Genomic DNA, 15,014 nt, shown 5'->3' on the forward strand with positions numbered 1-15,014 from the left:
TGTATGATCAGACTGAAACTGAAATCACTAGGGTTCTATTTCAAGATATTGGAAACCAAGGCGGGGCCACAGTTTGAATGCTACAGTGCCTAAGGAGAATTTTTAAACAGGAGCTGTTGATCATTCTCTGGAGAGAACATGAGTCAATTCAGTTTGAAAAAAAAGCCTGACTCATGTTCTATGCAGAAATGGCAGTAGCTGCATTTAACAAATGATTGATGCATAAATATCAGCATCAAGAAAATGAAGTTAAAATTGTTGCAAACATTTTATAGAGGAACAATGAGGGGAAAGAAAATCAGAGCTTAGAGGGCTTCATTCCTTTCCCATTATTTTCTTCCCCTTTTTTATCAGATTTTGGTTTTGTGCACTTTATTCTTCAGCTTTCACATGTGAAATCTTAGGTTGCAGACAGAAGGACATTGCATTCTAACTTATAACATGAAAGATGATGGTGTAATGAAACAACAGTACATAAATTTAAATTAATTTGAGTGGCCCTTAACCAATATGCAAAGAAAGATAACACTTATTTTACATTTATAGACATTTCAGTTAAAGAATTTGTGGTTTAGCTGGTATGTTAATAAATGTTAATTTATGGTTGTCTCCAACTAAAGTATATTCCATGTATCTATATTCACCTTTTTATTCTGATCTTCACTTTAGCTGCCTGCTTTGTGCATAAATGAGTGACTGCATTAGAAATATATTGAAAAGATAATTGAAAATAGCAATTGAAAAATAGGGAAAGAATAAATAGCTTCATTAAGAAAGAAAAGTCTGGAGTAGATTGACATCTTTGTTGAAGTAACATAATTACGGTGCAAACAACAGAAGGAAAAACAGCTTTCTTGTTTAAACACTTGAAGACACAGAAGGGGCCATATTTTTGAGCCTTAAGCCAATGATCATCTCTCAAAGTACCAAGTGCAGGATCCACGCCAGCATTCACATGAACTCCAGACCGAAAAGGCTTTCAGGGCTAGGCTCTCCACCTCAGCCCTGGCTTGAATTTTACTGGCTGTAGTAGAAGCTTTTATTGTTAACAAACCAAAAACACTATTTCCACTGGAGAGGATTTTAAAAGCCCTCCTAGGAGAACCAGCTGGAAAGCTGTAATGTCTAAAGCTTCTGATGAAGGCTTCACATGCGCTTTAGATATTTTATCTTCAGATAATGTCTACTCCTTTTCTTATTTAAATAATTTCTTAAGAAAGTATCTACCCACTAAATGAAAATGTGTGGCTTACTTCATCAGAGCTTGGCACATCATCTGAGTCAGTCAATATTTTAGGAGAGGTAACACTTTTTAGCCATTTTGAAAGGCAGAAGAGTGAACATGGGTCATGGATTTGTAGTCCTTAGGACACAGTCAGGCAAGCTTCTGAAAAAATCAAATCTAGCTCTTTATGAGAACTGATCTGGGTTTCTAATTGATCCCTCTAGCAAAGAGGCTCAAGAGATATGTCTGATGCTAAAGTGATGCTACTCTTAATTATATACCAAGAAATAAATGAGATCTGTTTCAAGTGTGTGCTATAATTAGCACAAGCTATTAGCCTCCAGCAAAAAATATCATACCATCCACTGGTCTCAAGAAGGAAATGCCTAACTGTAGCTAAATATCAATGTTGTCATAAATAAAAGAGCCATTTGAACTGAATCTGCTGCTAAGTATATATCCATCTCTCTATGAACATAGAAAACAGAAATAGTAGCTGGGAACTACAACCTTCTCACAACACACTTTTCCATTTAAGAAAAAATGAAGTGAGGGGGTGGTAGAGGAGAAGGGGAGAAGTTAAAAAAGGAACAGTATCTAAAGTTTTCAATAAGTTTTTGTTTATCTTGCAAGATACTAGGCTTAAGTAAAGCTTAATTTTCTCTGAACACTCCATGAAATCACCTCTGCTTTTTTCCAAATTCTTTATCTTTTAATCCTCTCACCTCGTTTACACTAATGATAATTCACTTATCTCCTAAGAGCCTTATTGCTAACAAGATACAAGACAATTCTGTTTGGCCTGTCTGGATTGTAGCATATATTTGATTCACTTTTTGACCACGTCTCATCTATTTAAGTCATATTTTGCTGCCTCTTAGTTATTTTAAAAAAATATTCAAACCATTGGCACTTAAGAGTAAATAAACAGCATCTTCACACATAATTTACTGTGCTTGACACATAGATGGTCATCTCTGTTTCTCATTTGCAGCACAGAGAGTAGGTAGCTGCAAAGCAGAAATAGATCAAATTCAGAGAGTTCTTAGGAAATGCATTAAAAGTTCTCTTTGTTCCTTGAGGCTATATTAAATAAAATGTGCATGTTTCACTTAATGCTGTTACTTTGTTGCGTAGTAAAGTTTGTACTACTGCTCTCTCTGTAGGGTTTGCTTTACAAATATAAATATATCAGATTTAACAGGAAAAATATTTTCTCTCCATATGTCATTATAATCCCTGAACTATTTCAGTAAATTTTAAATTATATTTCTATTATCTGTGTTCTGAAACAACAGTTAGTCAATATGAAATACACATTGATACTCTGATACTGCAGCCAGACTTACAAAGCCCTTCAGTCTGGTAAATAATCTTGAACTTTTAAAGGGAGTCAAAAAGCAAAACTTAGGCAAGCTTTGAAACAGCAATAACTCCCCCTTCAGGGAAAAAAACAAACAGCCAAACTCCCCTCAATATACAAAAACAGAGTACACAAACAAAACCAAACAAAAATCCACATACACAAAACCAACAAACATAAAAAAAACTACCACAGAACACAAAACAGGAAGCAAAACTAATGAGAAATAACATCAGAATGAGAACACACAGCAGGTAGTGAAACTGGAGATGAACCCACCTCCTGCAAAATTACTTTCAAGGTGCTAATTACTGTCCTTGCTGGACAGTAAATGGAATTAAAAAAATTTAAATGCCTCTCAGTTGCCCCATCTCTGGGTCAGGCAAAGGGTGTTGTCCTTGCTGATCAGAAGAATCACTCCATGATGCTATTCAAGCATACCTCCAGAATATTGTGATACTAAGGGAACAAGGAAAGGCAGACATAAAGGAAGAAGCCTCTTACCATAGAATCACAAAATAGTTTCAGTTGGAAGGGACTTTAAAGATCATCCAGTTCTGCCCCCTGCCATGGGTAAGGAACCTTCCTCTGCACAAGGCTGGTCCAAGCTCCATTCAGCCTGACTTTGAACACTATCACAGACAGGGAGTCCACAACTTCTCAGGGGTACTTCTCTCACCATCCTTATAGAGAAGAATTGGTCTTATCTATAAGACAGTATGTATTTTTACTCCTTTGTAATTACAACAACAGTTTGAAAACAACTGATTCTCAGCTGGCATTTAGCATGATGTTTTTCCCTGGAATTAGTGGAAACACTATTTTATTTTCACTGATAAGTAATAACCTTGTTATCTGTAGCTAAACAACATTAGATTAACAAGAACAAATATCCTTGTGTTAAATAAACAGTACATCGTGTAGTACATTGATAATAACATGTTGTTTTATAAATAAACACTAAATGCACTTTATGCAGTGCGTTTCTGGTATTTATACAGGCCACACCTCTCTTGTCAAATATTTGTGCAGTTGCAGTATACAAAGGAATTAAGGTTGCATAATTACAGCTGGCATTTTGTTTCACTAGTCAATACAGAACAAATAAGTTCACAACCATCTTTGCGTAATTATTATTTTCCCTCTTGAAATGGTAGGAATTTGAATTTCTTATCCACAGTACAAAGTAACCCAACTGTTGATAAATTAAATATTAATTAAGTTTCTCTCTACAACTGTAAATTGCACTTCAATGAAGAGAATGCCTTGCATCCTGAATCAAAATTAATGATGTAAATGCACTGATTGATTCTCCTTAGAACGATGAAAAATACATTACTAACAAATGAGTTTTTTTAAGTTATCCACAGTTCTATATTTGTGAGCTATAAAGAAAAGAGAGGAAGGGAAAGAAAAGGAAATTTCCCTATTCACAGCACACATTGAAGAATTATATGGTTTCAGTAGACTGCACACTTAGGCAGTTAGTACTGTCCAGCAGATATGGATTCTTTCTTCCCATCTAAGTAAAACTTACTTTTGTTAAGCATGTATTAATGAAAAGCTTTAAGCTTCAGCTTTCAAAACGTGACTGCTACTTTTGAGTATTTCCTCTTTCAGAGAACATGTTAGAGTACAACTGCCTTCGCTTCTGTTCTTTATAAAAGTGGGGGTGATGACAGCAATTTTGTATTTGTATTCTCACAAACAATTAAGATTCTATACCAAAAGTTACAAACATGCTGCTTGAGGGGCTTTTCAGAATACTTTGGCAAATACTCTCAGAAGAAAGTTGCTGTTCCTCACTTGTATACTGCTGAAACCTGTTGTTAAGGATGTGCTTCTTCAGCTAGTTTAAGAAGGCCAAATTACATAAAGCAAAGTCTGCAGGCGGTCTTCATTGGCCTAGTAGGAATGATTACCACCTCTCCCACATAGGCAGAGTGCCTCTCTTGGGCTCCTCAGGAGATTTCATTTCAAATCAAGAAAGAACAAGTTCTCTGAGTGCACAAGGTCAGCTATGTGCAGACTGACCCGGGGCAGTGTCCTCTGAGCTTGTCACACCACAATGCCAAATTCTCTTCATCAGCAGTCTCATCCTGATGTGTGCTCTGTCTCAGAGGCTGTGGCAGGAGATCCCCTACAGTGATATGTCTGCCTCTTCTGATTTCCAGCTGCAGTGGCAAAGGCCCTGGTTTAAGCTCTACTGATGATCAAGTCCTGAGCTGTCCCCGGCTGTAAAACTGCTTCCCAGTTTTACTGCAGGCATAACACAACAAGATTATGGCCTATCCACTTCAGCTTCAAGACGAAGACCAAAGCTTGTCAAAAACTGTCAGTTCTCTGCCTTGCTATGTCCTGCAGTAGTCAAGGGTAGGCAGCACATTCCCATCAGTACTGCTGAGAGAGCTGCAGGGCTGCAGCACACAGGCCAGTTTGCTTTATGAAATGCCAGCAGGAGAAATGTGTTGGACAGCATACTGATAACTGAACAAGGAAACCTGACAAAAATAACTGCCCATATTCTATCAGAATCACAGAATCACTTATGTTGGAAAATACCTTTAAAATCATTGGGTCCAACTGCATTGAGGAAAAATATAAATTTCACAATTTTCTGAAGTCCTTTACTAATTTTAATTCATCACCTTTTAGATCAAAGTCCTTGTGAGGACATATTGAAATGCAAGACTTAACCTGTTCCATGTGCTCAGTCCTGGTAATATAAAAGCTGTGGCTTAATGCAAAGCACAGGAAATGTAAGTTTGAATCAGATTAACATGTAGACCCTGGGAGCGTCTGCCAAGAGAAACTTTGGAATTAATATAATCAGAGAGCAAATAGCAGCGGAATAAATTCTGGAGATCCCCTCAGTCCTATTCTCTGATATTTCTTTTTCCTCTGCCCGCTAAGAAAAGTATCCTCATTCTTGTAAGCTTTCAGCTGACACAACAGTCTAAAAGATTACAATACTCTTCAACGACCTAGTGTTTTTCTTATTATAGGGACTGTTCACTCATTTCTCCGTGCACTCAAGCATCTTCTGCTATTCAGCTGTCCAGACACTGTGAAGCTCTGTTTTTGCATGAACAGGGACACCGGGTTTGGTGTGGGTTTTGCCTGACACAGCAGCTCGACAGCTCCTCGGGAACAGTTTTCTACCTCGCTTACGGCCCTCTGTAGGGCTGCGGCCTCCCGCAAAAAGGACGCCGACCTCGAGGGCCGTACGACGCCGTCCCTGCTCCTGCTTGCACACCATTCCCGGGAAGCTCCGGGTGACTTCTCCTGTGTTTCCCGGGCACAAACTGCGCCCCGGCTCTGGCTGACGGACGCGCAGCACTTTCTGCTCGCTCTCTCCATCCGAAACCCCCGGCTCCTCCCGGGCCCGGGGCGGCTCCCACGGCGAGGAACGCTCCGCTCCGCTCCATCCCGTCGCTCCCTCGCCTTTCCGCCCGGCTCCGCCTTTCCCGTCCGCGCTGCCATGGCCGGGCCGGCGCCGCCGGTCACGCAGCAGGTCGGGCGGGCGCGGGGCTGCGGGCGGCGGCCGGAGCTGCAGCGGCTGCGGGAGGCTGCCCGCTGCCCGGTGCTGGACGCGGACGGCAGGAGCGTCCCCTTCCAGGCCCTGTTCGCGGAGCAGAAAGCGATCGTGCTGTTCGTGCGGGTGAGGAGGGGCCGGCGCGGGGCCCTGCGCGGCTCCTGGCGGGGCTGTGCGGGGCTTAGCACGGGCTGGGCTGGAGCCGAGGGGAAGAAGCGCAGAGGAGAGCGGTGCTGCTCCTGAGACCCCCTGTTGTCTGGGAAAGTGAGACACGATTTACCAGAAAGAAAATACTTCTTCAGCCGGGTCTTTAGAGAAACAAGTATCGTGTTCCTTGATTTCTCAGCTGTCGAGCCAGCTATCACATTCCTAAAATATCTAGAAGTAAAGGTATTTGCTATTTGCAAGGCTGCAGGTCCAGTGTCCTTGTTCAGGCTTGAGTTAAACCAGGATTTTGGCTAGTCCAAATTTGGTGCCTGGAATCTTTACCATTCCTTGTTCCTGATCACCTTCAAAGTGGCGTGTGCCCAAAGTCTGCTGCTTCATTTCTATGCAGTTATATCTGTTTCTGACACATTCAATTGGGTACATTGCAGAACTTTTTGTGTTACACCTGTAAGGAGTATGTAGAAGATCTGGCAAAAGTCCCCAAGGCATTTTTACAAGTAAGTACTCTGCTCTTTATGTGTTTGTGGCTGCAATTAAGCAGATCTGTTAAGTCCAGCTACACGCTTATGTAAAGCTTCGAGAAAAGAAAAAAAAAAAAAAAAAAAAGGCTCAGAAGAAGCGCTTTCAGTGTTTGCTACAGTAGCAATAATGAATCTGCCTAGGAGGCACAGGAAAGGATTTATGGCACTCTGTTGCAACAGCGTTATTTCTCTCTGCCCTATTAGCTTGGTGCTCTTTTTACTGTTGTGCTCAGGACAGTCAGACAACATCTGACAGGCATTTTTTTCAGTATTAGTAGTGCCCTGGACAGCTGTCTTCTGACTGGTAACTACTGCCCTTTCCATTATGCTAGTAGGGCCGACTGATGTGCACGGAACAAGAGCAGAAAATTGATCTGGATTAAAAATAGTATTTTTTTGTATGGTGATTTGTAAACTGCATTAGTAGTGTGTCCTGCTCTCCAGGACAGCTGTACAAACAGGAATGACAGTGACAGAAAAGAGAAGTAGAGTGGGCAGGGGTTGCTATCAACATGTGGTTTTTTTGGGTGGTAGGAGACGCCAGAGAAGACAATGATCTCCTGCTAAATGTGGAGGGTCAATCTGTCTCTTTTAGACTGCTGATTGAAATTCTGCCACACTTTATTTCAAACAGCAGTGTAGCCAATGACAGAGACTCAGGTCATTGCTGGTGGCAACTCCACCTAAGTCCAACTGAGATGGATTAGGAATTTGAGGACAAAAAGGGGCAATTTCTTTTTTCAGCTTCCCTTTTCAGGAGAGATATTTCTAAACTCTTTGATCAGTGTTACTCAAAAGGACATTGTTTTAATTTGGCTTCTCAAATAAATGTGTCTAGAGAGTAAAAAATGTCTACGCTTTTCTTATTGCAAATATTCTGGTTTTAGGAGGGCTTCTTTTCATAACTAGCAAAATTATTTTATGTGGGAAATTATTCTATATGGGGAAGGTGAATATATAATAAAACAACCGTATATTTATGAACTGTTTTTAGTGATTTAAATGAATTTCAATTTTGGGCTTTGTTTTACACCTGCAAAAAACACCAGTGCATATAAATGCAAGTTATAGCTATCAATGGGTCCATATATGTAAATCCCAAATGTTTGGGCCACAATCATTTGTGTGCTTCTTCTTTAGATGTAGGTGCAACTGAGTGGAAATTTTGAGTTTCCAAAATCATACCATGTTGCAATTAATTGAAAAGACAATCCTACCCATGCTACAGGGAACTCAAAGTTTATACAACTGTAATTTAAAAGTTATCTTTAAAAATAATTTTTCACTTAAATAATTAATTTAGCTGCTAACTGTGGGTGGTATACAAAAGAACAGTCTCCAAACATGGAAGTTATGTTGACATCAAATAATTTTAAGTCAGTGCACTGTAATCACTAACTTGGGACACCAGATTCTGCTAATGTTTTGAAGGTATGTAGGAACACCCAGTTCCTCTTTACATCTTCCATACCCATGTTCTGTTCTAGGAATCAAATGTGAGGCTTATAGTTATTGGACAGTCATCATATCATCACATCAAGGTAAATAAAGTAGTTATTAAATACAGTGTGTCCTCTGTTACATCTTAATGGTCTATATTGAGGGATTTGGTTTGCATGTAAAGGTGATCTTTTGCAACTGCAATAAAAAAGGATAGTATTCATGAGGCAATCTAATAGTAATACACAACTAAAGCAAATAATTAACATTTGCAGTTTAAAAACCACCAGGGGTTGCTAAGGAAACATCTTTTCTTGATTTCACTGGAAGCTTTGTTTTAATAGAAGCTTTGAGGCTAAAAATTTTCCACTTTAACATAACTAACAAATACACAATTTTCAAATAAGAGGGAGGAGCATGGAGCTGTCAGGGTGTCAGTATTTTTGCTGTTGTCAGTAGACCCTAACTAGTTACTGCCTTAACCTTACAAATATGACTTTAGTTTTCTGTGTCTGTCTGTGTCTATGCCTATATTTTGCAGCCCTTTTGCAGTTTAACTGGGTATACACATGAAATGTATGTAGATCCACCAAGGGAAATTTATAAAATACTTGGGATGAAAAGAGGTGAAGGTAACAAAGCATCAGGTAAGCATAATTTTCTTACCTTATTTAGACTTTCACAAACAAAACAAAAATGCTCTGATAAAATGGTCTGATCGCAAAGTAGCGAAGGTGAATTGCCCACTGGACTGTCTCTCGTAGGCTATATTTTGTGAAAACGCTGGTAATCAGGAATCTATAAAGTATTCATAGCAGCTGTTAATTGTTGTTGTTCTAATATACTTTCATATTTCTAGATAACAAGTGTATTGTGGTTTTGTTTAGTTCGGAGCCCTCATGTGAAATCAAACACTTTTCTGGGAAGTATTAGGAGTATATGGAGAGCAATGACTGGCCCAGCTTTTGATTTTCAAGGAGACCCTGCTCAGCAGGGAGGAGCTTTGATTATAGGCCCAGGTGAGCTGCTTTGTTTTGTGTGAAAGTTACCACTGTCTCCTTCAGCTGTTTGCTGCCATTTCGGCTGCTGTCCCTGTGGATCCCAAGCAGACAGTCTGGTGTTGAACTGCGTGATTTCTGTCACATGAAGTAACCTGCAGAGTGTCATTGTGTAGTCCCATCTCCCACAGAGGTGGCATAAACCTGATCAGTGTCCTGCAGAAATTAGTTGGATTGCTGATGGAACAACTGCCTCAAAGTTTGGAGGGTTTTCTTGATATCATAGTATTTTACCTTCATTCTGCTTTCACATTCGATTTGAGGCATTTAATGTGGTTTTATTAGAGGGGTAGAGCATGAAGGGGGAATTGCAACATGACAGTCATCACATTATTAGGAAACATCATGCTACAGCAGATTTAAACTAGTTAAGGGCCTCAATGTTCATTGCTTCTTTAATATAATTAAAACATATTTTGTCATTGCTTAAAATACACAATATTGTGCAGTCTACAGAACTAGTACACATTTGTACAATAACTGGTAGGTAGTCAGAATGCTGCTTCTATTTGCTTACATCTTAGAATAAATAAATATGGTATTCAATAATTTACATGTTATTCTCATTCCAGGCAACGAAGTTCATTTTTTGCATCTTGATAAAAACAGGCTGGATCATGTTCCCATTAATACAGTCTTGCAGCTGGCAGGAGTTAAAACAGTGAATTTCTCAAACAAACCCCAGATTATTGACATATGACACTGATGTAATATATAATTTTTTAAAAATTTGTGCTCTACAAGAACAGTTCTCCATTGAATTACAACAAGCATTGGTTCTGTTGCTTCTTTGTGTGACATTGGAAACCTTATCTAGAAAATCAGAGCATAGAATAAACTAAAACACAACTGAGACTGCAAAAAATCCTGGAGCTTGTTATTGTCTCATCTGACAAACTTGCTATTGTTTTTTTAAACATCATTGTTTAAGGTGTACTAAAGTAAGAAATCAGATTTTGCTCAGGAAAAACTTGGGATTCTTGCCTTCAGCACATCAACACTGGCTTTCAATCCAAGACTTTTCAGCACTTTTTTAAAGCTTCCAGCACTGTATGACAATTTTATATTGAAATACACCTTGAAAAGTCACAATTTTGAATAGCTGGACTTCATTTGCATCTGGCAATGGCAGAAGTTATGAAACACATTTCATAAATTCAAATAAATATTTTAAATACATCATCATGTATTGTCTGCAGCTCTTTTGTGTGATACAAAATCATGGGTCTGTGTAAGACCAGAGAGAGGTGTGTCTTAAATTTGTATCTGATCAGATTATCAGTTTTGGCATAAGCCAAATTATTTGTGTTCCTATGAAGATTTGCAGCAGAATGTTCTTCCTTTGTATGTATATATTTTCTCTCAGAGCAAGAGGTCTCAGAATAAATTGTTCTTAGTTATTTCAGTCTTAGACAACTGAAGTAAGCATAACAGCATTCTTTCTGGTTTGCAGTTCTGGCAAATTTCATATTATTAATTTATCTGCAGATGTTTATGTTCAACTTCTATTGGTTTCATTAAAGTAGACATGCCCTCTTTCATCTAGGATACACCTCTTTTAGCAATTTGAAAAAAAAAAATTGTCCAAGATTTATGGAGGAGAGTATCCTTCTCTGCAGCCTTTGACCTTCACTGTAAAATGCTACAATACATACATGTCTCAACCACAAATTTTCTCCCCTTTTAAGCTTTAATGCAATTGTGAAATGGCATTTTGTGAAGATGTTTGTTCCTGCATCCATTAAGGCCACTGGCAGGCCCAGAGCAAGGTCTGGAAAGCTTTACACTGTTAAGAGCATGTGAAATTAAGTGCACTGTTCCTTGATGAAAAATAAAAGGCTTGCTTAAGAAGCATAACAGTACCGAACAATGTAATTCTATTAAAGATACTATGCCTTAGCAACTTATTCATTACATCCCTATTTTGATATTATGTATTTAGAAGAAGGTTTTTATTAATGGAAAAATACAGTTGTCAGTTCTCTGCTAAACAGCACTCGGCACAGGGCTGAAGGTGTGCACTCTGAATCCCTGTGATTTCAGGGCTGGCCAGAGGCTTCCTCAAACTCGGCATAACTGACTGGGACAGGCAGCTCATGCCAGGAACTCTGGAATGCATCTGCCTCTCTGCCTTATGTTAGTTAAATAACAGCCAAAAGCAGGCTGGAAAACTGGTCATATGTTTGTAAAACAAAGACAATAAACAAAGAAAAATTATTTTCAAAGACAATGAATGATGAATGCACAGTTTATTTGTGGTGCTTCCACTCTGCTGCATTCATCTGATAATCACAGCTAAGGACACTGATTCTCGTTTCACTTTTATTTTGCAGTTGTTCTTGGTGCTTTTGATTTTCAAGGAAATGTTCTAGCTGCCTTCCTGATTCTTTTGCTTTTAGCAGAATTAAAACAATATACAATGGTAATAGTTCTCTTGGTCCTAATAAGCACATTTTTAAAAAATAACTACAGCTAAAATAACTATGGACTATTAAAAGATATTTGAATTATTTAAATTGTAGTTTTACAGCTCTTTAGGTTGAAGTCATCCACCCTCACTATTTCAATACTGACAGGAACCATACCACAACCTCTGTGCTATCCCAGCAAAAATCTCTTCCTCAGAAAGACTCACAAACTGCAGACAAACAAAAGGAGAGAGGAAGAAAGAGGAGGATTCAGCAGAAGCGCTGAGGTCTTCTAATCAGGGCAGTGGCCCTGCCTTTTGCATCTGGCCTCAACGAGACAATGACTCCCACATTCACAATGAATTGGAACAACGATGGCCACAGCCATGCTTGGGAGAATTTGTTTCCGAAGCGTCAGAAGAATTTTAGGTCTCTTGTGTTATTTAGAAAGGATATTTTTTAAAAAGTCATCCAGTGAAAAGTGGCAAGGGGTATGTTTCCAACAGGTTTTCCTCCACAAATATACACATTCAGCAGATGGTAGAATAGTTCCTCAGGGGATTTCATCATGGCCATTAGACGAAGGTGGGAAGGGAGTGGTTCTTAAGGTACTAGCTTGGTTTAGCGCTACGGCTACTTAAAATAACTGTGTGTTTTAAAATATCACTGTGTCTAAGGGGCAGATTCAAACACAGTTATTTAAACTTTTCGGCTAAGTCCATTTAACGATCAGACCAGAAACCCGCATGCACTGTTTGAAGTTGGCCTGACGAAGTACCAAGCCCTTGGGCTCCTCTTTCGCTGTGCGCCTCAGGAGGGGCACCTGGCGGGCTGCGGGGCCACAGGAGAAGGCGGATCGAGCGCGGAGTGCCCGGGGCGGCGGCAGCGGCGGCAGCGGAGCCCCGGCGGCGGCAGCGGAGCCCCGGCGGCGGCAGCGGAGCCCCGGCGGCGGCAGCGGAGCCCCGGAGCCCCGGCGGCGGCAGCGGAGCCCCGGCGGGAGCAGCGGAGCCCCGGAGCCCCGGCGGCGGCAGCGGAGCCCCGGCGGCGGCAGCGGAGCAGCGGAGCAGCGCAGCCCCGGCCGCCCGGGCCGCGCTCCCACCCCGGGGCCGGCGGGCGCCACGTCAGCAGCGCGGGCCGGGCGCGCGCCCGGACGGGCGGCGCCCCGGGGCCGGCGCGGGGGGCGCGCGCCCCGGCCCACCTGTTACCGCGGCCGCCGCCGTGACGTCACACCCGCCCCCCCCCCCGCCGCCGCCGCCGCCGCCGCTTCGCGCCGGTGACGCCACAGCGCGCGCCCCAGTCAACGGCAGGCGCTGGGGGCGCGGCGGGCGCTCCGCCATGGAGCGGAAGAGCTGGGCCCCGCTGAAGAGGACGCAGGGCGCGGTGCGGCGGGCGGCGGGGGGCGAGGCGGAGCGGCGGCGGCAGCCGCCCCCTGCCGGTCCGGAGACCTGCCTGAAGATCGCGGGTGAGGGGGGTGTGCCGGGGGCGCGGGGGGCGGGGGTGTCCCGGTGTCCCGGGGTGTCCCGGTGTCCCGGTGTCCCGGTGTCCCGCCACGCTGTCCCGTCCCGCGGCTCCGGGTGGGCAGGAAAAGTTCCAGCGGCGCGGTTCCCGGCGGGACCCCGCGTCGCTCGGCAGCCGCTGCCGCCCGGGCCGGGCTCTGGCGTGTCCTCAGCCAAGTGTTGTTGAGAGCTGCTCCGCTCCTCCGGCGGGATAACTCATCCTGCCGCTGTACCGGCAGCCCGAGCCGTGCCCAGCACCGACTGCCTCTTGCTGCTTCTTGCTGGCGTTTTCTGCCTGCCGGAGAGAGTGAACGGAAAACAACGTTAAATGTGTTTCTGTCCGTTCAGCACGTTGTGGGGTGGAAAAAAAAGTAGCATATTTCTCCATGTATTGGGGGGAATATGTATTTACACACACGCAAATATATCGATATCTAATATATCTGTGTCTATATATATAGATATATGTATAGATAGGTATAGATACTTGATTTTCCTGATGCCGTGATATCGTGCTTGCTGGCTAATGAGTAAAATAATGGGCAAACGTCGCACCTCCCCTTGACATGCAAGTGCCAACAGCTTGCGCAGCCAGGATTGCTTAGTGTCGTCCCTCCTTTTCGTGACTCCAGGCTCCGAGCCGCGCTTTGTTTTGGCTCACGAGTCTGCCTCTTTTAAGAAGTCTGTTGGATCACAGCCAGAAAATGCTGTGTTAAGGTTTCAGCTCCGCAGCTAAAAGATGACCCTGAGTTTAGTTTGCCTAAAGGCAAAAAACTACAACAAATATTACTTTTTAAGTCATATTGTCATAATCTCAGAATTTTAGTGTATTTACAAATTCCCATAAAAAGCAAGAAATACACCTCCCGGCACATTTGTGTGAAGGGCGTGGAAAATATCTGTGGACAGAGCAACCAAAAATATAAAGAGCAAACATGCAGAAAAGCCACCAATGTACCTTTTATTTCTGTATGAAAAGCATGGTTCCCTATATTAACTAGTGTGTCTTCTACATAACAGTATGTTTAGAAAACTGTAAGATTTTGTTTTGAAAATTTGGCATAGAAATGTGGAAAGAATATAAATTCCCAAATCTTACCAGAGGAAGCTTCTACTTAAAAAGCTTCTTCTTTTTAAAAAGCTTTAATACTGTCAAGGAGTGAAATCCTAAATATTCTGGCCAAAAATTCAGCATTTTAGGCCTAATCTACACTGAGAAACATGATGGTGTACTTATCTACAGAACTCTAAGACTCCAATTGCTCCATATGTGTTTTGTTTCTATAGCAGCAACTGTTCATGTAGGACATTATGATAGTATGATTTTAAGGTCAGTTGTGGAAAACCCTCATGTAACAGATAATGACTTTTTACTGTCAAGGTGATTTTACTACCAGTATTACCATGCAGCCCTGTCCAGCTCACATCTCCAGCAAACAGATCAGTATAACCATTCTCAGGAAACAGTTGCTTTGACCTGGTAATGTGTGTCTGGCATCAACAAGCCCGTTAAATTACTGTATTTTCTCCTTCAAGAAAGCGTTCATCCATTTAAATTCAGTAGAGCACCTGGTCTTTGACCTGTGTTTTTTCAGTGGGATTTCACCATGTGCAGCAGTACCTGGTATAGTAAATTTTATTAAAGTGCACTTTAATTAACTTTACTTTGATTAAAGTAAATTTGATTATTATATTTAACAATATTTAATTTTGTCTTGATCTTTCTGTGCACAGTGGCTGCTGTTTATTGTCCAATTTTTAGTTCTGATTCGAATGATAGTCTAATGTTTAGTTTTCTGA

General features: G+C 41.6%; 2 protein-coding genes and 1 long non-coding RNA gene across 10 annotated transcripts in view; 2 read left to right on the top strand and 1 right to left on the bottom strand.

Annotated features, from left to right (window-relative positions):
* Positions 1-5,698: 5,698 nt before the first annotated feature.
* Positions 5,699-10,492, top strand: PRXL2C (peroxiredoxin like 2C). 2 transcript variants are annotated; one of them, XM_002191243.6, is made up of 6 exons: positions 5,777-6,249; positions 6,720-6,788; positions 8,300-8,353; positions 8,794-8,899; positions 9,140-9,271; positions 9,883-10,492. In XM_002191243.6, exons 1-6 carry the CDS (start codon positions 6,070-6,072, stop codon positions 10,008-10,010), a joined length of 669 nt encoding a protein of 222 aa, XP_002191279.1. In that variant the 5' UTR covers positions 5,777-6,069; the 3' UTR covers positions 10,011-10,492. The 2 variants fall into 2 exon arrangements, with proteins under 2 accessions (XP_072778865.1, XP_002191279.1); XM_072922764.1 differs by lacking the exon at positions 9,140-9,271 and having other exon boundaries at positions 5,699-6,249.
* On the bottom strand, positions 9,568-13,762 carry LOC140681973 (uncharacterized). The gene is made up of 2 exons (XR_012053253.1): positions 13,702-13,762; positions 9,568-13,509 (listed from the first exon to the last, which is right to left on the bottom strand). It is a non-coding gene; the product is annotated as an uncharacterized lncRNA (long non-coding RNA).
* CDC14B (cell division cycle 14B) overlaps positions 12,852-15,014 on the top strand; it is a 40,007-nt gene continuing 37,844 nt past the window's right edge. For all 7 annotated transcript variants that reach the window (XR_003957240.4, XR_003957238.4, XR_003957239.4 and 4 more), the window contains exon 1: positions 12,852-13,180. Coding sequence is in view for 4 of the 7 variants with exons in the window: in XM_030259038.4 (XP_030114898.2) it covers positions 13,054-13,180 (127 nt within the window). In the remaining 3 variants the exon portion in view is untranslated. The remainder of the gene's footprint in view (positions 13,181-15,014) is intronic.

Source organism: Taeniopygia guttata, chromosome Z (genome assembly GCF_048771995.1).
Source record: "Taeniopygia guttata chromosome Z, bTaeGut7.mat, whole genome shotgun sequence".
Lineage (NCBI taxonomy): Eukaryota > Metazoa > Chordata > Aves > Passeriformes > Estrildidae > Taeniopygia > Taeniopygia guttata.